This window comes from Cupressus sempervirens, chromosome 3, assembly GCF_028749045.1.
Source record: "Cupressus sempervirens isolate cs-2001-9-10 chromosome 3, ASM2874904v1, whole genome shotgun sequence".
Lineage (NCBI taxonomy): Eukaryota > Viridiplantae > Streptophyta > Pinopsida > Cupressales > Cupressaceae > Cupressus > Cupressus sempervirens.
Window position 1 is genome coordinate 570,227,765 of NC_143120.1, and position 25,468 is coordinate 570,253,232.

The following is a 25,468-nucleotide window of genomic DNA, read 5'->3' on the forward strand; positions in this document are numbered from 1 at the left end:
GGGAAAAATCCAATGCATAAGTTCTATCCCAATAATCTACTTACTAATCCTAAAGGTCGAATCAACACTATAATTGTAATCTCTATGCCTTAGGTAAAAATAAACATAAGGGCATTATTTATAATTGAAATATAATATTTGATTTAAATTACAAGTCATGCTTTATGACTCATTTCCCTTTAACAAAAACTGAATATCTCTTATAATAACTGTATTGCTTCCCAATATATCTTCTTTTGAATCACTCCATTTGCCTTTATATTCATCTGAAAGGATAAGTCTGAATAAATGTGTCTTTTCATATTATAACCAATAATCATTGCTTATGTTAAAATAATCCTTGCTCTCCATTAATCGCACCTCTTCAATACTTTAACAAATTACTTTTATTAATACTTTTCTAGCCTTTACAGGGCATGAAATATTTCATTACACCTTCAAAACTGGAAATTCCCCGTCTTCAAAACTGAAAATTCCCAAAGGCATCGCGCAGGAGAAATGGTTCTCTAGGTAACATGATACATGAATTGCGATTCACTCAATATCTTTGAAATACATTTCCGCCATATATCTTGCTGAAATTGTACGCTCCAATCTACACTACCATTGATTAATGGTCCTGCCTTCAAAAATTTGCGACTTTAATAGAAATTGATCAGGGCTGTTATTATCATTGGACGTTACTGAAGCAAAGTCACTTACTAAGAAAAATTACTATATTCCTGTTAGCGTTTGAATATACATTATTTCTCTGTAAATATAAATCGATATACATCCATACACTCAATGAGAAACTTCAACCATCATTCGCACTTCTCCTCCATTTCCATGGAATTCACACACTGCTCCTTATCGCTAGTATGCTTATGCTAATGTCGTTTTTTAAATATTCATTTCATAATACCACATATCGCATGTTCATTACTGCCCATTATCATTATTTTCTGACTTTTTTATTGCATTCTTTGACACTATCCACCGAAATAATCAGTATTAGGGAATTTGACATTAATGCAGGCATGTCAATGCTGAGTGAGCACGTCCATTTCTGGTCTCCCATAATCATCTTCAATTGATATGTATTTGTTTATGTTCATTTTGTGCGTATTGGCAAGTTTGATGTGGAAACTTATATGATTTGGTATTGCAAAGGACAGTTTTCTAGTAGAGAAGGGAAATCAAAATGCCCCCAACATCACACTTGCTGTTACATTCTCAGAATCTCAGGCAGTGATTCATATACAGATAAAGTATCTGGTTAACAAAGGTCATGACAGTTTGCATTGGCATTTGCATTCTCTGAAGAGATTTCAATAAAATGTTTATGATGGTGAGTACATTTCTGTTCAGTTGATGTTTCCTGTGCCACTCTTCTACTAAGTATAGGGAGCCAATGACATTCTACTATCTTTGACTATTAAGGCATTCTTGCAGTGGATTCACAGCTGTATTTGTCATCATAACTATAAGACAACTATCTTCAGATGCTATGGCTGTCATTACTTAGCTCTCAGACAAAATCTTTCACTGCCTTCATTATTTTGGAATTTCCTTAACTGAGTGAATCATATCTCCAAACAATGACTATTATATGCTGCCTTAATTATTTATGCAACTCCTATATGCTGCAGTATATTTGCCCATTGGATGAGTGTATCCATCTATCACTATTTCTATGTATACATCGTGTAGGCTGCAGATGTTTTATTTACTTTTGCCACTAGTAATATTGCCATTTATATTCATAATATCTCAATAAGTTTGACAGTTTGAAAATAATCTCCACTTCATTCGAACAGTAAGTTTAGCTTCTCATACTTTTGACATTAATGATTATCTTTCCACATGAACGTTCAATATTGTTTCACAAATGGAGGCATAAATTTTGGGCTCCATCATGTGGATCAGCAGAAAATGCCCAAGTTCATGGGGAATGCGTTAGAAGACCCTACGAAGCACTAGAAGACGCACGTGACTATCTTGGTAGAAAACAGCCAAGTTGAGAAGGACTAATGGTTAAAAGCATTTCCAACAACGCTATAGGGTATACCCATCAACTAGCTTAGCAAACTAGATGCTTCCTCCATAGCCTCTTGGGACACACGCAAGAGGGTGTTCAAAGCTGAGTTTTAATTGCTACGAGATGACAATTAGATTGTTAACAAAATTTATAATACCAAACAAGGGAAGACGAGAGTGTGAAGGTTTACAATCATAGGCTCAAGGAATTGTTGGGTAAGTTCAATAATCATCCAGCTGATGGGTTGAAGAAGAGGTGATTCTTCGAGAGGTTGATCCCCTTCCTATGCAAGAAGAAGAAAGTGGTGCCTCCACCCTTGTCTATCAATACCTACAAATGGGCAACAAACATTGAGAGTGGAAACAAGATATCCTACCAAGGGAAGAGGAAGATGGATGATGACGAGAGCACTGAGGGTGATACTGATGATGAATCGACAACAATCCAAGCCCTATGGCAGGACATGATAAGAATGATGAAAGAATTGGAGGTTGAGAAAGCAAATAATAAAGAAAGTAACGAACAATGGTGTACTAAGGGGAAAATTGAGGGGCACATGAAAGGTAATTGTCCTAAAATGATGTTCTATGAGATTCGCCAAGTGATGGGTCAATCAATAAAGAAGTGCCCCTGTAATTTGAAAACTAGAAATACACAAGTACTCTTACTCAGGGAGAGCCCACTCCATCAAAAGCACAAAATGTATGGCCAAGTGGTAATGGGACTCAACGAGGAGGACAAAATCATATAGAGTATGACTCCAAAGGATGTCCCATCATACAGTGCCACAAAATCATATAGAGTATGACTCCAAAGGATGTCCCATCATACAATGCCAGCAATGTAGGGAATGGGAGCACTTTGCAAGAGGCTAGCAGAATAAGAAAGACAATGTACATTTTTTGTGCAAATAGTGTGTACTAGGTGACCGTGAAGACATGAACTACCCAAAGAAAAAGAGTAATAAATTATCGGACATAGAACAAGACAAGGCGATTTTGGTGATCACAAGAGCACAAACAAAGAAGGTAGTGTATGATGGAGAGACTCTGAGAAGCAAGAGTAGAAATAGAACAAATGATAACAATAGAACAAATAACTTCCAATGAAAAAACTGCAAGTATGTGATTGCAATCGTAGTCAAAGAAGATAATAGTTTAACCAGTGCTACAGACAATCATACCCATTAAGGTGGCAGACCTTCAAACTATGATGCAACCAATACTGTCAATGATGACACACTTAGCTAACACAAATGCACGCAACAAGTCGAACCAACAACAAAGTCACCACCCCAAAACATCCATGTGTTGTTGACGATGGGCATTAGAAGAAGTTAGTTGTCATCGAGATAGAGATAATAGGAAATCAGTTGACAAACAGTATCAGCGACAAAGGTTTTGGTGTGAATGTACTACGAGAGGAGACATGGAAAGTATTCAGCAAGCCAACACTCTAGCCATCAACCTTCCATCTAGTAAGTGTTGACAAGCACACCATTAAACAACCTGGGGCATTGATGGCACAAAAGGTCACCATTGGCACTCAACATGTTTTTTGGATTTTGTTGTCATTTTATTCTAAAAGAAGGCATACAATGACCCCCTCAAAAGCGGTTGGTTGGTCATGGAGAAGCCAAACCAAAATTGGAAGAAGAACACACTCTCCATCAAGAGTGATATGAGGAAGTACGTCATCAACCTGTGGAATCAGGCAGTGAGCCAAGAGTTGGCATTGGACTCGGAACTTGAGGAACAAGACTTTGGGTGGAGGAGGGGAAAGTAATGGAACCCAATGATGAAGGGGTGCTTGAGTTGGAAGAAGATTGTTCTAAAGATGAGACAAGATCCTTGAATCGATTGTTGCACTAGCAAGTGGACAACTATAAGGTACACCCATCGGGGTGTAATCTTCTTGAAGCTACAACGCTTGGCAAAGAACAAAGGATGAAAGCAAGTAATACATCTAGTAGTATGGAGATAGAAAATGAAAGCAAAAAGAAAAAAGTAGCAAAGATGGAAAGAGGAGCTAACAGTAGGAAACAATTGCATCCGAATGGGATAGGTACACACCACTGGACAGAAACACCATAACCCAAGAACAACAGGGAAGCATCGCATGGGGGGGAAATCGTACAACAATTGTAGACACCATGCACAAGTTTCTTGTCATTTGTACAACAGAGCACATTAGTCATACAGGGAGGCACAACCATACAAGGGAGCAAAGACATTGAAGGTGTCATATAGACAATGTCCCTTTATGAGAGTGTTGTACAAACTATGTTTCTTGTTGAGAGTGTCGTACATACAATGTTTCTAAATGAGAGTTTCATATAGGCACACTTGGGAGACAAGGATACCTATGTGGCCATGCCATGTGTGAGTTGAAAGCCAAGAAAAGTGTATGGAATAGTCAATGAAACACTATACAAGATATTAGATGTGGAACCATACACTAGATTTAGAGGTCATAAAAAATAAAAATTGTACGGTGCTACAGTGGGAGTACTAACAAGCTACACAAAAACCTTTTTGTATAGCCAAGGAAGAATTGAAAGTTCCTTATGAGAGAACACAAACTTTTCTACAAAAACTTCGCTCAATTAAGTAAGAATAGGCACAATAATGACAAGGAAAACATACTTTGAACATAAAAAAAGACATGAAATTGTACGGGATCAAGCTTTACATATAGGGAGGAATTAGTAAGGTGTATGAGAAAAACAAAAAACACAAACCATACAAGAAAATTGGGAAAGAGTCATATGAAGGAGACTACACCCTATGGACAAGTGGGCACATTTTAAGCACCATACACCACTCTCTATTGTATTTAATGAACTCGGTTACCTTTAGTAACTCGGTCACAACACGCTTCCAAAATTGCTAGAGTGACATAGTAGACTTGATTCATACTTGGGCAAATTATCTTCACATTATAGGTATAGCTAACTCAGTTACAACTACTAACACGTGATTACCGACTAGCTCGATTGAGCTCAACTGATTGCAATATTCCATACTTCATAAATTGTCCTAGTGCACGAAATATAATGTTGATATCAACTTCCTTCCATTTTAATCTAGGAGCTTTCGTTGGATTTTTCAATGATAATACGGTTGCTAGCCTCCTTATGTGTTTTAGTTAGAGGGGGAGGTTTCACCTAATCCACTAGATTAGGTGTCCTCATTTATATCGCTTAATGTCTCATTTTCTTCTGTCTTCCTTGCCCATTTCTTGTTCATCTGTTCACACATTTCATTGGCACCTATTTTTCCTTTACCTTTAGGATTTTCATCACTTTGTGCTAAGACTTGGTTTCTATAGTTCCTACTTAGATGACCAACATTGCGACAATTATAACATGCCATGCCAGTGTTTCTCCAGTTACCAGATCTTCCTCCAAAATATAATCTCATGCAGTTTGCAGCAATATGACCATACTTTCCACATGCAGTACATGAATACCATGTCTTGTAGTCCCAATTCATAGTAATACCCTTCTTTCTCGGTTTCCAATTAGAATTCATCTGCGATCTGCAATTTTGTGACTTATGTCCAATCTTGTTGCAAGTATAGTGTTGGTTTCCAAAACCATAGATTAGAATCCTACGAGCCTTGCCTGCTCGATGCTGGGATATCTAATCGGTTGTGACCAACTTGACAAGATCAATCAATTTGATCTAGATCCTCTACGCTTTTGGCTCTACAAAACCAAGGCCGGTACACCTAATCCTAGACAAAAAACTTGGATCCAAGACGTTTATAGCAAATAGATTCAATGCAAAGATAGTTTCCTAAAATGGCAAGAGTTTAAGGAAACTTCTAGACTGTTAATAGTGAGTATTAATCTTCAAAAATACGATTACTTTAACAAACTTGTGAATGCTGAAATAAGATTAAAAGTGAATTAATAAAACAAATAGATATCAAACCCTTAACAAAAAGAGATTAGAATATTGCCAACATATAGATTGAAAATCATGAGCAAGTTAATGATCAGTGCTGAAATTTAAAAGGGCAATAGAGTCAAAACTATATGTTTTCACATACAACTCTATGATATTATTTATATTAAATCTATAAACAATTCAATTATTAGGATGTGTCAAATTATTTTGTATTTATGCATATTTAAACCAGTCTATAATATTTTAACCCTTATAGAGACAAAATAGATACAAATAAGGAAACAATTACAATATTTCACAATATTTGTATTTATCGGGATTAAACAGCAACGAACAATTTGATCCACTTATCCTAATAGCAAATTATTAATAGAAGATAAAAATTATCACAAAGGACAAACTATATAAGAATTTAACTCTAAAGCAAATAAAAATCTTACTGATTATATTGTAGGAAAAATCGTATTGAAGACACTCAAATATTGATACTCCACTCAACGCAATTTTATCTCACACAATATAGAAATGTATGCTCAATAATTCAATATTCAGAAGCTTGGTTCAAAATTCAATCTTTCCCAAGAAAGAAGTTCAAATAGCACATATGCTTCAAAAGTGCAGAGAGTTTTTAGTATATCTGAACGATGGCCTTTGTTTAGTTTTACATCATATATTTATAAAGAATGAAGAGCAATTCCCTCAACCGTCGCATCCCCTCAAAAAAACGTAATCCCAACTTAATAACTATAACTGCACTAGTTATTATTATTTAAATTTTGTATTTGTTTTAAAACAATAACTCTTGGGATTATCGAGTGACTTAAATCATTCCAGAGCAACCGCCAAACTCCTTGATATATTTCTTCTGACATTCGGAGGGAATTTTTATCATTTTGAATCATCCACAAATGCCAATTCGTCCTTATATCTGCACTCTAGTGGCCCAAAGAAAATCCGAGTCCATGCTCAAACCTGCAATACACAAAATACTGTTAGATTTTATATTATTGAAACCATTATTTACAACGCAAGAATGTGATTCATGGATCCCTTTGCCAATCTTCAAACCCTATCGAAGTATGAAGGTAATTCCGCCGGAGCAGATACTTGTGGGCTGGACAAGTTCATAACTCTTCTGCTGGAGACAATATTGATTTTTATAAATAATTGGTGTTTTTATCATCAACTGTATTTTTCCTTGCTTTTTAAAACCGATTAAATTGACGTTTCACATATATTACTGTCGCTGCTTTTGCCATTCGATACTCAATTCAGTTTGGTTTTTTCAAAACATCCATAGTGGCATGGCAAATTTGACATAGCTATGCAATATGTGTTGTTTATATTGATCGTTGTCTAAAATCTTTGAACACAATTGCATTTCTCAAATGGTTGCCACAGAGATTATCACTATTGCTTTTCTTTGTCATCTCACATAGATTTCACATGTGGTATTGTCCAGAATACTTGATACCTATCACATGCTTTAGATGTGTCTTCTTCCACGGTGAGGATGCAAACGTCTATAGGTTTGGAATTTATTGTCCTCGAATTTTCCTTACACGGCATCTGTTCATGTCTTTTACTACCTTTGTCTGCCTTGAATAAGAATGAAGTGAACATTTCTTCTAATAAGGATCTCAACTAAAGCTCACGGGAGTTCATTCTCTCAATGCCTTTCAGAAGATGGTGACTAAACTGCTTTCTCTATTGGCCACTCTTGGTCGTCATTAGGATAGTTATACCAGTCTGCATCAAATTCTGGACATTTTTCATCTTGCAACAAAGCATCATGATCATCTATACTTGATTTATTAGTTTCCAAATTTAGCTTCCACTTCATATTTCCAGCATCAGCAACCTTTCCTTTCTGAGAAGCCAGTGTATTAGTGTGCTTTGCAGACTTGTGCAAACTCGTAATAATTTTGCTCATTCCTTAGCATTTAAATTATTGGATGCTGTAGTCATGATTCTTGTTTTGTAATGATTCTACATTAATCCACTGACTGTAATACACGGGATCTGCTTGGCATAGGAGAGTATAAACCAGGACTTAGTAAGTCTCATTGATAGGTCCAGTGAGGATGTTTGAATACTTCATAAGTTCGTAGGATGTGAAGACCAAGGAACAAATTTGCAACAATGTTTTATGTTGCATCTCCAATTTAACCTGTTCAACTTTCTTCATAGGTTCAACTAGTTTTCCAACTCTCTACCCAAAATCAGTAGTTAGCTTATGTATCTCAATATTTAGAGAGACAGATTTATAACCTTGACCCACAAGTTCTGCAATGAAGTTACTCAAGTTTTGTTCTTTTTTTTAGCAATTCAATAGTTTTATTTGCTTCCAGATCTACCTCGAGCCTATTTGTTACTCCACTCATTTGCAACACCTCTCACTGGTATTTATATCATTATTACCTTCATATTGACTGGTAGAAAAAGTCAGAAAGTATTACTGTAGGTGTTCAGGCTATACAACTATCCAGAGTTAGATATGCTTCAACTCTTTCTCTCAGCAAACCATTTAAATTGTACCCATATTGATATCATGGAGTGGATTAATGATCTAGGTAAGTCCTTTAATCCTGACTTTGCATAACATATGCTAAAATTTCCTTTGACTAATGAACAGGCCAGCTACATCAGATTAATATTAGTACTTATCCTTTTGACTTCAATATCTGATCAAGGAGCTCTCCATCTTTACATAACTCCGTCAGTTCGTGAACACAGTCGTCATCATCTTCAAGTGCATTGCAGAAATGGATTTTAATCATGGAGGCTAATACTCATAAAATATGCTCAAATGGATGCCTTAAAATTTTGAATTTTAAGGCTCCATCATATAGCAGTAACCATTAAATGCATACCTCTTAGGTGTTTGGCTAAACTTGGATCTACACTCAGATGCTTGATGTCCATACTTGTTACAATGATAACAGTAACCATTGAATTTGGAAGTAACATTGCTCTTGCCATTTTTGCTCCTACATACGTTTGTCGTGTGTCCAGGCTTTCCACAATGATAGCATGTTGGTTTCTTTGGCTTTGGATTGGTGTTCTTATTCCTTTGCTTGTCCTACTTTGATGATTCACCTTGTTCAATAGTAGAGTACTCGGTATAGCCAGGGTCAGATGTCTCTCGATCTCCATTGTGCTTTGAGTTGTTCATCCAGTAATTTGATACTTTCTTGTGATATGTTCATTCTATCCATCAAATCTTTCTCAGCCTTCAGTTCACTCTTAAGTCTTTCATTTCCGGTCCTCCGTTCAACAATTTCTTCCATTTTCTTGCCAATTTCATGGTTTGCACCAAGTAGTTGGTCTGTCATATCAAAATGATTTTGTGTCAACCTTGAGATCTCTTCATCTTTTGCATCCAATCTTGCAGCTATTTGTCTCTTATATTCTGCCATCATATTCTTGTCATCTTCATCTTTTCTTTTCTGCTCCATTAGTTCATAGTACCTCATGGAATCAACTTCATGTTCCTTTTTCAATATTTTCACTTGCTTGGTAAGACTGTGATTCTTCTCAAGTAGATCAGCAATAACAGCATCTGTTTCATCAGATGTGTTTCGATCAGACAATTCGTCAATGATTTGCTCCTTGTAGGTTGTCTCATTAGTTTGTTAAACAATTTCCTTTCTCCTGTTCAAGGATAACTTCAGATTGTTCTTCAATTCACTGATTTGACTCATCACCACCCGTAGTTCCAATATCTAATTCTCAATAGTCTTATTCAATTTGTACTTCTCCATGACTCGGATCTTTTACTCTCAAGCAATTAAACCTTCAACAAGAGAACACAGCTCTGATACCAATGTTTGGAAATACAAGATAGATAGGATGCTGAGAAGGGGGGGTGAATCAGTATCCTCTAAAACTTTTCTTTTTACCCAAATAATCCTTTCTTTGTTCTCACTGTTACTCAATTAACATTAAACATATAATACTTTGCTTGCAATTGAAAGTAAATCAACTAATCAACTTCAACACATAAACTCATGAAAACATAACACATAACACATTCATTTTGGAATCACACAAACCCTTGGTCAAAGGGAAAATTGTGGTAGGAATGGTACCCACAAATCCATCACTAATGCAGGAAGAGATTGCCTTGTTAGGGTTGCAATGTTTGTCACTTTTGCTGACTTACTTGGTTAGGAGTATATAATGAGATATGTAAGGATCTGTCTTTTACAAGGATTTAACAACACTCATCAAGTGTGCACTTGGTTAAGAAATTTACATACAAGATTGTTAAGTCCACCTTCTTCAAGGATTTAAGAAACTACTACAGTGGTTAAACAATAGCAGCAATGACTATAGTAGCAACTTACTTTGCTTGATTAGATCCTCTTCTACTCTGTAGTTATCACCTTCCTATGATAGCGCTGCAACTCATTATAACTTTGTCTCTGTCCTCTCTGACCTCTGATTGTGACCTTGATTCCTTCCTTGTTGTAATACTTCCTTCAACAATTCTTCTTCACCAAAATTCTGACCAACAACTCCAAAATGTTGTCAACTACCCCTTTCATCGTATTCTTCTGTTGTTTCACAGCTTGACCTAATTAAGGTTTCAAAACCTTCTCGATTTGATATTATTTCATCGTGAACGATGAACAACATAAAAAAAGTTTAATATTATTTCATCGTGGACGATGAAAAACCTAAGGGGGTGGGTATGTTACATCCCAATTTTTGCCCTAAAATTTTTAGGCTAAATATAGCCATTGAACCAAAATAATTTTTCATGTTCAAGTGAAATTAGTTCATAATAGCCATTGTTTTATCATGGTAGTTATAGCCGTTGTTTTATTTATTCATGTTCATGTGAAATTTAAAACAGTTATCTTTAGTCGTTGCGTCGATCTAATTATCATATGAAATTGAGTCAGTTAAATCTAGCCGTTGTGTTCATGTGAAATGAAGACAGTTAAATTTAGCCGTTGTACATTTATGATGAATCAGTTAGTATTTATGATGAAATTTCCTAACAATTTTATCTAACAAATTATGAATCATGATTTGATGTTTTGGCGAAAATGTTGTTTTAAAGTTGCAGGATGAAGACTTGAGAAAGAGGGGAAGCATTACAAAACGAGGTCATCGGAATGGGATGATCATAAGATTCAATCATCAAGAATAACAGGTTTGACCTAAAAATCGCTCTGGCTAGGTCATCAGGACTTGACAATAAATTTCATGGTGGAACTGCATGAGCTAAAAATTTAAAAAATAATATAAATAATAAAATAAGCAAAGTTATTACCTTTATTAAATTTATCAATTAATAATATCACTTAATATTATTTTTACTCTTTTGATTAAGTTCATAAATAAATAAATACAAAGTGGCACCATTACATTAGAAATTATTAATCCAATGATGCCACCTTGCATATACATACTCATAAATTTAATCAAAATAATATAATAATATAAAATGATATTATTAAACAAACTCTTCATCTTTCCTTTTTTCTTTCTTTTTCCCTCTTTCCTTTCGTTCTTTCAAAGATGATCGAAATCAAAGAATTTGAATATAATTCTTGTAATGGTTGGAAGCCGTAAAGACAATTCTGAATCCATAAATATGTTGGGTCTTGTCGTAATTTGGGACACTGATATCCGTCCTTCCATCTATTTCTGCAAAAACCTTCTCTTAATTACCTTGCTCAATTTCGATACCCATAGCAACTAAATCATTACGTTTTGCCTTTTCCATTGTAAATCAATTTTTGGGGAGATCTGGAAGAGCGATCCGAGTTCAAGACATAGTAAATCAACTGAAGAGCCTTGAGTCAAGTAAGGCAACATTTATTTTAAAATCTTTCTTCATATCTTATACGTAATTCTTAACTTTCTAAGTCGGTTTAATCCTAGTCACAAGTTCTTCTTCATAGTATTAATCATGCTGTCTTCCTGTAATCTGAATACTCGTTTATGCCCTTTGGACTGTATTTTTGTCTGGTGTATAAAAACATTTTGAGAAAGGTCGACTGTGAAGTAATATAGTATGTAGTACTCTTTATTACTTTCCAGTAGTAACCGTCTGCCACAAATTATGAATTTTTTTATAAGATAATCCCATCATAATACTGTACCTGTTAAACATGCAAATTTTCATGAAAATGTTTTCTTCAACTATATATGTTTAACAATATACAATTCTGAGTACCAAGGTAATACACAGGCTATAGAGCCAGAATCTTGTGAATAAGTACATGTTATACTAATAAAGGTTAATGGTTCAGGCACCAAAGATACACCAGCACGATGGCCTGTTAATGGTGTGGAGGTGTAGATGAACCTATTAAAAAGAAAACAAGAAAAGAAATCAGTAATCATTACTATACAGATAAATCTAAAAGCTCATGCAATTCCACTTTTGAAATTAGTTGTCAAGCCGAGTGGTGGAGATCAGGTTTTAAACCCATCTGAAAATCCTTGGCTAGGGTGGTATTTAGGCAGACTTGCCACAACAAATTGATTGCGTTGTTGTCCCGATGCTTCAGTTATTCTTCCGAATAGCTATTGGGACCTCAACCCACCTAAATACTCCGATGACTGGATCAATGAACGTCCCAAGCCCAACCTCGTGGTAGGGAGGGCCGTTCTATTAACTTAGAACTTGTGGGGATAAGTAAAAAGGTCCACAATTGGGAGGTTAAGCCTATGATAATGCTTCTCCTCTCACCAAAGTCAAAGCTTGGACAACCAATTTGAAAAGTCTCTCACTAAATCAGTATGTTCTATTTAAATTTTAAAGTTAGTATTTTTCCTTTTCAGCTGAAAGTTTCTTTTACGGAAAAGTTAGTTGTTATCTTAAAAATCTAGTTAGTTAATCTTGAGCATATGAATTTCAATATACATTTCATTTCAGTAATTAGTTTAGATTTTATTTTCAGCTGATTATGTCAATTATCAGTTTATGATAAACTTGTTCGAAAAAGAAAAGCAATGTAGACTTAAATTTTAGTTAAGGCGTTTTATTTTGAAATCTATGTCATGTGAAAATGAAATACAATATAGTTAGTTTAATGATATAGAAAATCCAATTGTTACATCTCTGGTTATGATTAATAGTTCTGGAATCATCTTTCCATCAATTTATTTCAACTTTATTTTCATTGGTTTATACTGCCTTGAATCATGATCAATCAATACACAATCTTCAATAAAATCTTTACCTCGATTCATGTAAACCGTTTTTCCTTGCTTGGTAGAATCAAGTAGCATTTGAATCTATGCCAATTCAAATGCTGATGTCATTCTTGTGACACTCGGTAAATACATTGTTCTTTATTTTTGACACTCGATAAACATTAACTCGGCATCCTCTATGTAACTTGGTAAATTTTGTGCTTGGGGTACACTGTATTCTTCTCTGCTCGGTGTGAATATAATTACTTGGTGTGGCTTGTAGCTTCACTTAGACTCAGTAGATAAAGTATCACTCGGGTTCTACTAGAGCTTGGGTACAACTGTAATAGTCTTCCATTCCTCCATTGCTTGGTCAACATAATGACTCGGTTGTTATGTGCATTTTGACACTAATAGGCAATATGATTCAACAGGAGGCACTACAAATGTAAGATTCCTCTAAACCCAAGATGCTCTTGCATCACGATTTTGTCTTGGCAATGGGGCACTACCCCTCGACTCACATGTATTGTGACAAGGAACGTGCCCTGGGTGCTGCCCACAAACCCCCACAAGGAGCACCACCCCTCGAACCTGCTCGTGGCACTACCCGTTGACTCTACATTTGATTTTTGAAGTATACTACAATCTTGTGTTTGCACAATACAAGTTGTTGTCTACAATCTGGGCATTAATCTTCCCGAATATTTCTTGATGTATAATTGTCATCTAAATATGACTTTTTCCTTTTGGGGGGTGGGGGACGATTGAAATATCCCTAGCAGACCGATTCACTGATCTGCTGTAAATTTATTTAAATAAATAGAATTCTCCTGCAATTTTTAAGTGTTCTTATAGAGTAGACAGAAGTGCAGAAGTTTGGTGTTTGATTTTTGATATTTTCTCTTCAAAATAGATGTGTTACAATATCTACTAGTAACAGCAATATTTAAACAGCATACTAATAATCCAAAACCACAGCACTTGAAAGCTAGCAATACCAAACGAACCCAATAATAACTGTTACAAAAATAAAAGCAACCCAGTACCTTAGCTACAGTCAACGCTAGATATGGATAGGCAGCCAGTTATAGGTCTGCAGCAGATCTGTTATTATTCCAACGCCCAATGCTGAAGATCAGATCTGAGATGGCGACTGATGCTAAAGATCAGATAAAAAGGGTTGCCATTGCTGAAACTGCTTGCTTTCTACCTGAAAATAGTACTGAAAACTTGCTGAATCACAGCTGCTTGAGGGTTACGTCCCAAACAGTTTATCTCTCAACCTAGGGTTGGCGTCCTAGTTGGAGGAATGCTCTACCAGAGCCAAGTGCCCAAAATGATGGATGAATAATGTGAAAGATAATCTTTCCTTCCTTTGCTTCTCCTTATAACTCCCTACTAGGCATTCGAACCCTAAAAATGACCTAATATGACTTAAGTGGAAACTTTGGGTTATAATGTTTATTTTCATTATTGGCGTCCAACATAGATGAAAAAACATTATTTCAATCATGGTAAAAGTATCAAGCATCACAGAAGCTCCTGCAGCTGAAAATCAAATAGTAGAGGTCTAGCACTTTCCAACGGACTATCACAACCCAACACAACTGACCAATTGGAGCCAAAAATCTCCTTATTTCAACCTAGTGGCTAATAAATTAGCCTTATTTAAATATTTAATTACTAACTTAGGGAAATATTTAAATATATTTAAATATTTCCCCAAGAGCCAACTAATAGCTAGATCACCATCAAAAGGTGAAACTGAACTTGCCACCACCTATGACTGATGTCGGATATCAAGAAATAATCAACATTCTCATCCCTCAAATCTAGGGATAACCCTAAAAAGTAGGAAGACCTCTGAATCTCTCGAAATTGAAACAAGGGGACGGTCTCTTATAACCTCAATGTTGGATGAATACCTCCACCTCCTAGAAAGTAGGGGTCTCCTCCTATAATTAAGGAACTCCTCTGAATCGTGCCCTCACTATCAGAAACTTCAAATCCGAACACTATAACCCTAACTAAGCCTCTAAACACTCTTGCCAGCCTACGAGACTCCCTGATAGGCTAACTCACATATCACTGCCAAAAGGAGCTAAAGAGGGGACATGACAGTCCTCCCCTCTCGGAGATGCTTGCCCACAAGCAACTGCAAACCTGGATGCTGTAAAATGGACTCACTTTCCCATGTGGCATCCTCAATAGGGAGGCCTTTCCAACGGATCAAGTACTCCCGGATCGCCCTTCTCTTCAACTGGTGTTCCCTTTCCTGGAAGATTTGCTCAAGAATCAAAATCAGTTTTCCTTCCTCATCCAATGGGGGTAGATCAAGGGATGCTACAACCTGCTGCCCCAGTGCCTTTTTCAGGCAAGATACATGGAATACATTATGAACTCTGCTATCTGAAGGTAATTCAAGCTCATATGCAACCTCCCCAACACGCCTGAGGATCCTGTAGGGTCCATAGAAATGCGGCTTGAGCTTTTTAGCTCCACCCTTTTAAGGGTGCTCTGTCGGTAAGGTTGCAATCGTAGAAAGACCAAATCATTCACTTCGAACACCCTCTCCACTCAATGCCGATCAGCATAGATCTTTTGCTGATTTTGTGACTATTGCAAGTTCTTCCTGAGGGATTTCATAATGTTTTGGTTCTCTTGAACCCAGTCCTGTGCTAGAGGAACTCTGCTGTCCTCAATGGCCAAGTCTACAAATGATAAGGCATCATAACCATAAAGGGCTCTGAACGGTGTCATAGAAATAGACATATGATGGGTAGTATTGTAACAATACTCGCCCAGGTGTAACCAACACAACCATGCTCTCTACTATCCTGAGACATAGTTGCATAAATATCTCTCCACCCATTTGTTTATAATCTCAGTCTGTCCGCCTATTTGTGGATGGTAGCTGGTACTAGGTGTCAACTCTGTACCAGTGAGCCTGAAAATTTCCTACCAAAATGAACTCATGAACCTACTGTCTCTATCGCTCACTATGGTCTTGGGAAGGCCATGGAGTCTAAACACCTCTCTGAAGAACAACTCTGCTATCTGAGATGCAGTGAAGTCAACTGTGATAGGAAAGAAATGGGTGTATTTGGTCAATCTGTCAGCTACCACATATATACAATCTTTCCCCTATACTCGAGGAAGACCTATAATGAAGTCTATGGAGATCCCTGTCCACTTTTGTTCCGGTATGGGTAATGGCTGCAATAATCCAGTAGGGAAGGTATGTTCGGACTTATTCTGCTGACATGTCAAACATTCTCGAACATGACGTAAAACATCATCCTTGAGTCCTTTCCAAGAGAATCTCTCTCACAATGCCCTGTAAGTCTTACTGTACCCTAGATGCCCTGCTATAGGGGTGTCGTGGTAAGCTTGCAAAATTCGCTCCTTCAATTGAGAACCTGGAATAAGGAACACTCTGCCCTTGTAATAGATGATCTCATCTACTACACTATACCTATCATCTAAAATCAGCCCATCCATGATTTCACAAGCCCGCTGATCTTTGGAGTACTCGACTAAAAGTTGAGCCTTCCAATCTGCTGAAATCTCGCTCAATGAACATATGGCAACGATAGATAGTTTTTTGGAAAGTGCATCAGCAACCGCATTATTCTTCCCCTTAATGAACTCTATGTCAAAGTCATAGGCTTGGACTTTGCTTACCCATTTCTGTTGTCTATCATTGAGTTCTGTCTGATCAAGGAAGTATTTCATACTGTTGTGGTCCATCCTCACCACAAATTTGCTACCAACAATGTACTGCCTAAACTTGGCTAATGCATGCATGATAGCCAACATTTCCTTGTCATATGTAGAGTATAGTCTCTCATTATCCCTCAGTTTTCTACTCTCATAGGCAATGGGATGTTTATTCTGCATCAACACTGCTCCTATGCCCACACCTGAGGCATTACATTCCAGCACAAAAGGCTGTGAGAAATCAAGAAGTGCTAATACTGGACAGGTACTCATAACCTCCTTGAGTCTATCAAAGACTCCCTGTGCCTACTCTGTCCATCTGAAAGCTCCTTTCTTTGTGAGATCAGTCAATGGTGCTGCTAACTAAGAAAAACCCCTCACAAACCGCCTGTAATAAACACACAGACCAAGAAACCCACGTAACTCAGTAATGCTCTAGGGGTAGGGCCAATCACAAATAGCTTGAATCGTGTACTTTAACTCCGTCAGCACTGATCAAATGGCCCAAGTACAAAACTTCTCTAAGTCCAAATTCACATTTGGACAACTTAGCAAATAGAGACTGGTTCTCCATGATGCTAAGTACCTCCTCAACATGCCTGATGTGGTCATCCCAAGTTTGGCTGTAGATCAAGATATTGTCAAAGAACACTAGAACCGATTTCCTCAACTGCTTGTTGAAGATGTGGTTCATGCATGACTCGAAAGTAGTCGGTGCATTAGTAAGGCCAAAAGGCATCACCAAGAACTCATAATGTCCATAATGGCAGCGGAAAGCCATCTTATGTACATACTCTGATCGTACACGGATATGATGATAACTTGAACGTAGATCAATCTTAGAGAAGTAGATAGCTCCATGAAGCTCATCTAGCAACTCATCAATGCGTGGAATAGGGTATCTGTTTTTTATTGTCCTTTTGTTCAGTGCCCTATAATCTATACACATCTGCAAGGTCCCATCCTTCTTCTTGACAAGTACCACAGAAGAAGCAACGGGGCTAGAGCTGGGGCGTATGAAGCCCATGTCCAACAACTCATGAATGGTCTTCTCAATCTCACCCTTGTATGCCCTAGGGTGACAATATGGAGTGGTGATCACTGGTTTAGCTCCATCCTCCATTTCTATCCCGTGCTCAAACCTTCTATCTGGAGGTACACCAAGAAATATGTCACCAAAAACTCTCCCATGTCGGTCCATTACTGACTGAATATCAACATGAAATGCTCTGCCATCCTGAGGAGTAGGTATTTTGGACTTCACAAAACAACGTGTAGCCCAAATCATATCATCATGTCTAATAATAGACTCCATCCTGCAAGATGTCACCTCCTTAGGTCCACCGTCTGAAGCTGCTCTCAGGATCACCTTCTTCCCCCCATACAAAAACTCTAATTGCATGTGGTGGTGATCAATAATATACCTTTTGATTCCCTGTAGCCACTGCATACCCAAAATAACATCATAATCCTCCAAGGGTAGAATATAGAAGTCATCTGTCGAAGTGAAATCCCCCATCTGAATACTAAGCTGTGAGATCCTCCTAGTGCAACCCAAAATTGCACCATCTGCAACCTTTACTCCAAAACCCTCAAATATCTTACATTGTAACCCACGTTTCTCAACCAATTTCTAATCAATAAAGTTGTGTAGCTCCTGTATCGACCAAGCTCATGATTCTCTCGCCCTGTAATGTGCCTTTTAGCCGAAAGGCATGGAATCTGGGATAACCAGATAAGGTAGCCATAGTCACTTTTGCTACCGCCAATGACTCTGGCATGTCCAATTCCAACTGAGATTGCTCCTAATGAGTCTCCTCGGGACTGTCCTCAATGTCAGTGTCAGGTATCTCCTCATCACCAAACTCAGATGTCACCTCAATCAAATGAACCTTGCCCTTACCCATACAACGGTGCCCGGGCTCCCAAGATTCTTTGCATGAAAAGCAAAGCTTTTTCCTCCTCAAATCATTCTGTGTCTCTGGTTCCATCCTAGGGGGTCTAGCTAACTGTCCGTCCCTATTCTGTGAGGTGTTGGCCTTCTATGGACGTCTTGCGTCCCTGAATGGTCTCTTATCAGACTGATAAGTAGGAATAACGTCCAATCTTAGTGTTACATCAATGGCATCCTTAAGGGTGGTTGGTTGGAATGCTCGGACCAATCCCTTAAGTCTGCCATGCAACCCTTCAATGAATAACATCACACTCCGCTTCTGGGGCATATCAGGTACCATCACAGCAATGCGTTGGAACTCATTAATGTAAGTTTCAACCTGTCCTGTCTGTCTAAGATGGGCCAATTCTCTATAGTAGAGCTCTATGTCTTTCCGATCAAACCGAGTAATAAGCTGCTCAGTAAAATCTATATAAGAGTGAATCAATCCATGATCCTGGGTGATCAACCCATGATGCAACCAGTCATATGCAATCCCATTCAAGTGTAATATAGCGAACTATATAGCCTCCCTCTCTAGCATCGAACATAAAGATAAGTAAATATCCAATTTGTGCACCCAAGCTCGTGCACTAGTACTACCCGTACCATCATAAGTGACTAGTCAGACTTTCCCAATAGCTCTGTTGAGATCATTATTTTGCTGTGGTCTAAAACCCCTGTCACCTCTGAACCTAGTAGTATCCCTACGCTGAGAACAGTACTGGGGAAGAGGAAAAACATCACGGGACTCAGGAGGTAAGGCCCTCCATTCAGCTGCAGCTTCCATAACAGATTCCTGAAATTCCACCTGTAGTGGATCTGCCTCTGCTCTACGCTCTCCTGGTAAGAATTGTGGAAGCAAGGGTCTGTCTCCAATAGGTGTATGGGGGCGTTCACGCCTATGGGAATGAAGGGAGCTCCTTACAGAAGGATGAGATCTGTGGCTTTGCTGACTCCCTACTACTGACACAGATCTACTGCGTCCCTGTCTACCCCTGTGCCTATCCAACTCCATCCTTTCCAAGTTATCCTATAATCTCTCGAGGGCTTGCGCTATCAAGGGTTGTGTTGTGATGAGTGTTTGTATCATTGCTCTTTCCTGTTCTTCTACTTGGTTCTGCCTGGCATTTCTCTGTTCATCGGCCATAGTGTTTCAATCCTAGATTGCAATCAATTCATAGGCTGGCAAGATCAGGCTCTAATACCAATGAAATATCCCTAGCAGACCGATTCACTGATCTGCTGTAAATTTATTTAAATAAATAGAATTCTCCTGCAATTTTTAAGTGTTCTTACAGAGTAGACAGAAGTGTAGAAGTTTGTTGTTTGATTTTTGATATTTTCTCTTCAAAATAGATGTGTTACAATATCTACTAGTAACAGCAATATTTAAACAGCATAGTAATAATCCAAAACCACAGCACTTGAAAGCTGGGAATACCAAACAAACCCAATAATAACTGTTACAAAAATAAAAGCAACCCAGTACCTTAGCTACAATCAACGCCAGATATGGATAGGCGGCCAGCTACAGGTCTGCAGCAGATCTGTTCTTATTCCAATGCCCAGGTGTGCAGAAAAGGTGGCCCAATGCTGAAGATCAGATCTGAGATGGCGGCTGCTGCTAAAGATCAGATAAAAAGGGTTGCCATTGCTGAAACTGCTTGCTTTCTGCCTGAAAATAGTACTAAAGACTTGCTGAATCACAGCTGCTTGAGGTTTACGTCCCAAACAGTTTACTCTCTCGACCTAGGGTTGGCATCCTAGTTGGAGGAATGCTCTACCAGAGCCAAGTGCCCAAAATGATGGATGAATAATGTAAAAGATAATCTTTCCTTCCTTTGCTTCTCCTTATAACTCCCTACTAGGCATTCGAACCCTAAAAATGACCTAATATGACTTAAGTGGAAACTTTGGGTTATAATGTTTATTTTCATTATTGGCGTCCAACATAGATGAAAAAACATTATTTCAATCATGGTAAAAGTATCAAGCATCACCGAAGCTCCTGTAGCTGAAAATCAAATAGTAGAGGTCTGGCACTTTCCAACGGACTATCACACCCCAACACAACTGACCAACTGGAGCCAAAAATCTCCTTATTTCAACCTAGTGGCTAATAAATTAGCCTTATTTAAATATTTAATTACTAACTTAGGGAAATATTTAAATATATTTAAATATTTCCCCAAGAGCCAACTAATAGCCAGATCACCATCAGAAGGTGAAACTGAACTTGCCACCACCTGTGACTGATGCCGGATATCAAGAAATAATCGACAATCTCATCCCTCAAATCTAGGGATAACCCTAAAAAGTAGGAAGACCTCCGAATCTCTCAAAATTGAAACCAGGGGACGGTCTCCTATAACCTCAATGCTGGGTGAATACCTCCACCTCGTAGAAAGTAGGGGTCTCCTCCTATAATTAAGGAACTCCTCTGAATCGTGCCCTCACTGTCAGAAACTTCAAATCCAAACACTGTAACCCTAATTGAGCCTCTAAACACTCTTGCCAACCTACAAGACTCCCTGATAGGCTAACTCACATATCACTACCAGAAGGAGCTAAAGAGGGGACATGACAACGATGCAGTCAGCATATAATGCTACTATTATGTTTTGATAATATTGGTTATCCGTCAATGTATAAAGTGTCCATGTATTAATTATCTGTTGGTTGTCACTCTCAAGTGGTTGTGTCAATTGGTTGGCAATCATATCTCTCTTGGCAACCATTGGGTCATTTAAACGTTGTGTACTGCCAAGAAAAATAAGTCAAGCGAAAGCCTTGTACTTGAACATTTTTATTATCTATAAAAGAGAAACTTTGCTGGTGTGGCTGGGTTTTTCCCTTCAAGTTGAAGGGTTTTCCCAGGATAAAAGTTATGTTCTTTATTTCTAGTTTTGTTCTTCTTTTGCGCTGTTATCAATTATTTTCAGGGTAAAACTTGACATTAAGAAGAGTTAAATAACCAGGGGCAATTTCAAATACAACAATAATTGAAGCCATTTAATTAAATGCTTAATGGATGAATTCTTTTGACTTAATTTTTGCAGCATTAACCTTATTTTGTCAATGGAAAAATCTGAAGTTTGAAACAAGTGGTAACTTTCTTTTCATTTCCATTTAGAATTTTCAGAAAGATATTTATGGAAATTAAAGGCAGGGGTTCTCAATCGCCACCATGATCCAGAGTCTTTTCAATGAAAAATGGTTATAATAAGGAAATCTTTATCAGTAATATGATTTGCTTAACCTGAATTTCCCAATTCTAGTGAACGGAAAACCCAATACCACGTACCTTTTTTCTGCTGAAGCCCACGGCAACTCTCCAATAACTTTGCTGTCTCTTAAAATATATGCAGCCATCGTCCCCAATATGTATACCACAAACAATACTATCACAGCCAGTTCAGCAGCAGAGACCACACCAAAGGGTCCATCTATGAGAGCTGGAAGTGTCCATAAACGAGGCCGAAGAGACTTAAATTTCTTCTTCCTGAATATGTTACAACAACCAACAATTCTATTTCAAAAAATATCAAAACAATAAATCCTATATACTGATGTGCTAAATAAAATTTCAGTTTATTTTCTTAGATAAATATAACTGGTGTGTTACAACTAGAATTTAGCCAAGAGGCTTGCACTATCTCTAGTTAAGATCTGCTTTCCACAGACAAGTGGCCTAAAACGTCAACTGAATACTGTACTGAGTTTAGATATCTCTATAGACTATTAATAGAGTTTATCTAAACACTTAAAAGATATTACATGTTATTATAAGGCCCGGAAACAAATGACTCTGTATCAAGACATTGACGAGAAAGAATAGAGGACAAACTTGTTCCACTCATTGGAGGATATCTCAATGTAAATAGTCCCCAGTAATGCAATAATCACCAGAGGAAGACCAAATAGAAGTAATACGCCACCTGCAACAACATAGAGCAATTGTTTTTAAAATATGAAATATTAAAATGTAATAGAATGTTAACCTCATAGAACAGGAACTGTCACGTCAGCGCTAGTCTACATGCAGAATCATCCCTTGTGATCATCTTGCTTAATTCTAAAAGAATGTATATATTATGAGATAACATCATTTATGATATATCTGCTCACTAAATTCGAGAGAAATATTATTGTTAATAATTAGACTTAATTACGTTAAAATATACTCTACTTCTCTCTGCTCTTATGTTTGACGTTTATCCATCAATTAAATTACAAATAAGGTGTCTGTGATATTATTCTCTTTTGTAGCACCATAGGGATTTTGGGTATTGTAAAACATACTCTGTCTCTACTCTTGAAGATGAGAGCAATTTTTCCAGTTAATTGAAAAAAAATCTAAAAAATTATAAGATTACTTATTTAAAGGAACCCTCTCCCCGTCTCGCCTGCTATGAAGTGTACTTCCTGTGTAATTGTGGAACCTGAAAGCCCCTGTGAGGAAACTCGTAAAATTTTCAATAAGAAAAATCTATGACCAACGAATGTTCTCTATCGTTTTGGGCTTCCGGAAAAAAAAATGTTCATTTCAGATTGTTCAAATTCATGTTAGAATACCTTTATAGAAAAAATACAGTATTGTAAACAAGAGATATATGTCGGGTCAAAGCATAAAAATGTAATTGCAATTTGTTTCCGCCGTTCCCCTGGTTGCAATCCATATACAGTTATTGCGACTTGTTCTCGTCTTGCCCCATTGCAACCGTTTACATTCATGAGAAAAACTGTGTAAACAGGAAGAAACAGAAGAGACAACTACAGACATCAATTGAACTTCAACAGAATTGCTGATACATATAAAAAAAAATTTAAAATCTCTATAAAAAAAACTCCGGCATGAGCCAGAACCGGCCATAATGCAGAAAATTTCGACAATGTGAAGATGAGTATTTTGACCCAAAAACATCAGGTGGCATGATTGCTCGAAATGGAAGCGTACCTGTTATTCCAAGGGCTGTAGAGTTGGCCTTCTCCAGCAATTGGCTCACCAAGTGCGTAGGCATGAGAACTATGAAAGCAATCCACAACACAAACAGTGCCCACATGAGAATATAGAGAATCCATTGCAGAATGATTATGAAGCTCCTGTAGCAGCTGCTGCTGCGACTGTTCTCAAGCAATGGCGTATTCAATGTCTCAGCAAAATCGGTGTTTTCCATTTCCTAGCTTCACAATTCGCACAATCTGTATTGCTGACTTCAGGTGGCGCTTACTTCCGTGGTAAGCCAAAGAACCTAATACGAGTTTAAGTAGGAGATTATCCATGAGATCAGCAATCTCGTACGAACGAAGAATAATCACTCAAAAGTTTAGAGGTTCATTTGCCAGGTCTGGTCACTGTCCGCGGACAACCTATCCAGGTCGTTTTCGTCTTCCAGGGTTTTTGGCGGTTTAGACGCGTATCTTTCTCAGTATATATTTATATTTATTTATATTTATATGGAGCGTCTGTTTTCCCGGTGGCCTGGAGTAGGCCTGGTTAGGCAGCCTTTCGATTCAAAATTGTAATATCCAATGAAATAAGTTTGAGCCCAGCTGAAGCTGAACTTTTATTTTATTTGTCTATTTGTATGGTGTTATTTTTTAACTATATTTAAGATTTGTTTTAGTTTATTTTTAAGTTATTCTATTAGGATCTGGGCTTGATTTTTGTTTGTATTTATTTATGTGATTGAGATTGTAGATAATATTTAGAAGAATATTAATGTATTTATTGTGTATTTATTAATTTGTCTTATTTTAGATTTTTTCAATACATTAAATTGACCTAAATATTTTATTAAGATAAAAAAAAATTAAAAGAATCATTTTGTCTTAAGTATATTAAGAAAATTAAAAGAATTATTTTGCCTTGAGTATATTAAGTTCTATTGGTATTATTAAGAACCAATTTTTTAATATAATAGAGACATTGGCGGCGCCAGTCCCGTCCCTATGGCTCCCCCTCCTATAGGCATAAGAGAGACAAAGAACAAGCTGGTGATGACGTTGTTGATGGCTAGACTGTTCCTAGTCCGTGATCGTGATGAACCACCTCCCTCAGTTAGCATTGTTTTTGCGGCCTAAGGGAGTTGCTTAAATGTTTTTTTTATGAATAGTTGTCGTATCTGGCTTCAGCCATGTGAACTCTCGTGGGGTGATCTTGTATCCCCCAACCTCTTTTTTTTTTTAATTTGTAACTAATATATTAGTTTATTAATGGAAAGGGACTATTCATCAAAAATTATATCTCTATTATAAGAAAATGTCTTCTTGGCATATCAAAGCTACATACCCTCGTCCTCTTTATCATTTTGTATTGCATAAATATGTATAGTTTATATATTTAATTGCTTTAATTTGTGAGGCCTCACCTTGGCCCATCATAGCATATCATAGCAGTTTATTTGCATTTCAAATACTTTATATTTTGCATTACAGATACTTTATATTTTGAGACCTTGTTATATGTTGGACTATTTTGGACTATTACTCAGACTATTTGATACTATGGGACACTTTACTTTATGGTAATTGAATGATCATTTTGTTATAGAAATGAATGCCCAAACCATTTAGGTATTCTTGGAGGTCATTTTTACAAAAGATTTAATGGTTTTTTAGTGTCAGTGATATGATATATAGTCTAGCGTTGTAAGTGTCAACCAACTAATTATTTTTAGCAAAGATAATTACCAACAACAATATTCGACAAGCATA

At 37.2% G+C, this 25,468-nt stretch overlaps 1 protein-coding gene across 1 annotated transcript in view; it reads right to left on the minus strand.

Moving 5' to 3' along the window:
* Window positions 1-23,988, minus strand: part of LOC149567702 (ferric reduction oxidase 6-like) — a 116,099-nt gene extending 92,111 nt beyond the window's left edge. Inside the window, exons 1-3 of the mRNA XM_089820962.1 lie at window positions 23,709-23,988; window positions 22,599-22,689; window positions 22,056-22,253 (exon numbers count right to left, since the gene is read on the minus strand). Coding sequence (XP_089677088.1) covers window positions 22,056-22,253; window positions 22,599-22,689; window positions 23,709-23,928 — 509 coding nt within the window. The 5' untranslated portion in view covers window positions 23,929-23,988. The remainder of the gene's footprint in view (window positions 1-22,055; window positions 22,254-22,598; window positions 22,690-23,708) is intronic.
* Window positions 23,989-25,468: the final 1,480 nt, after the last annotated feature.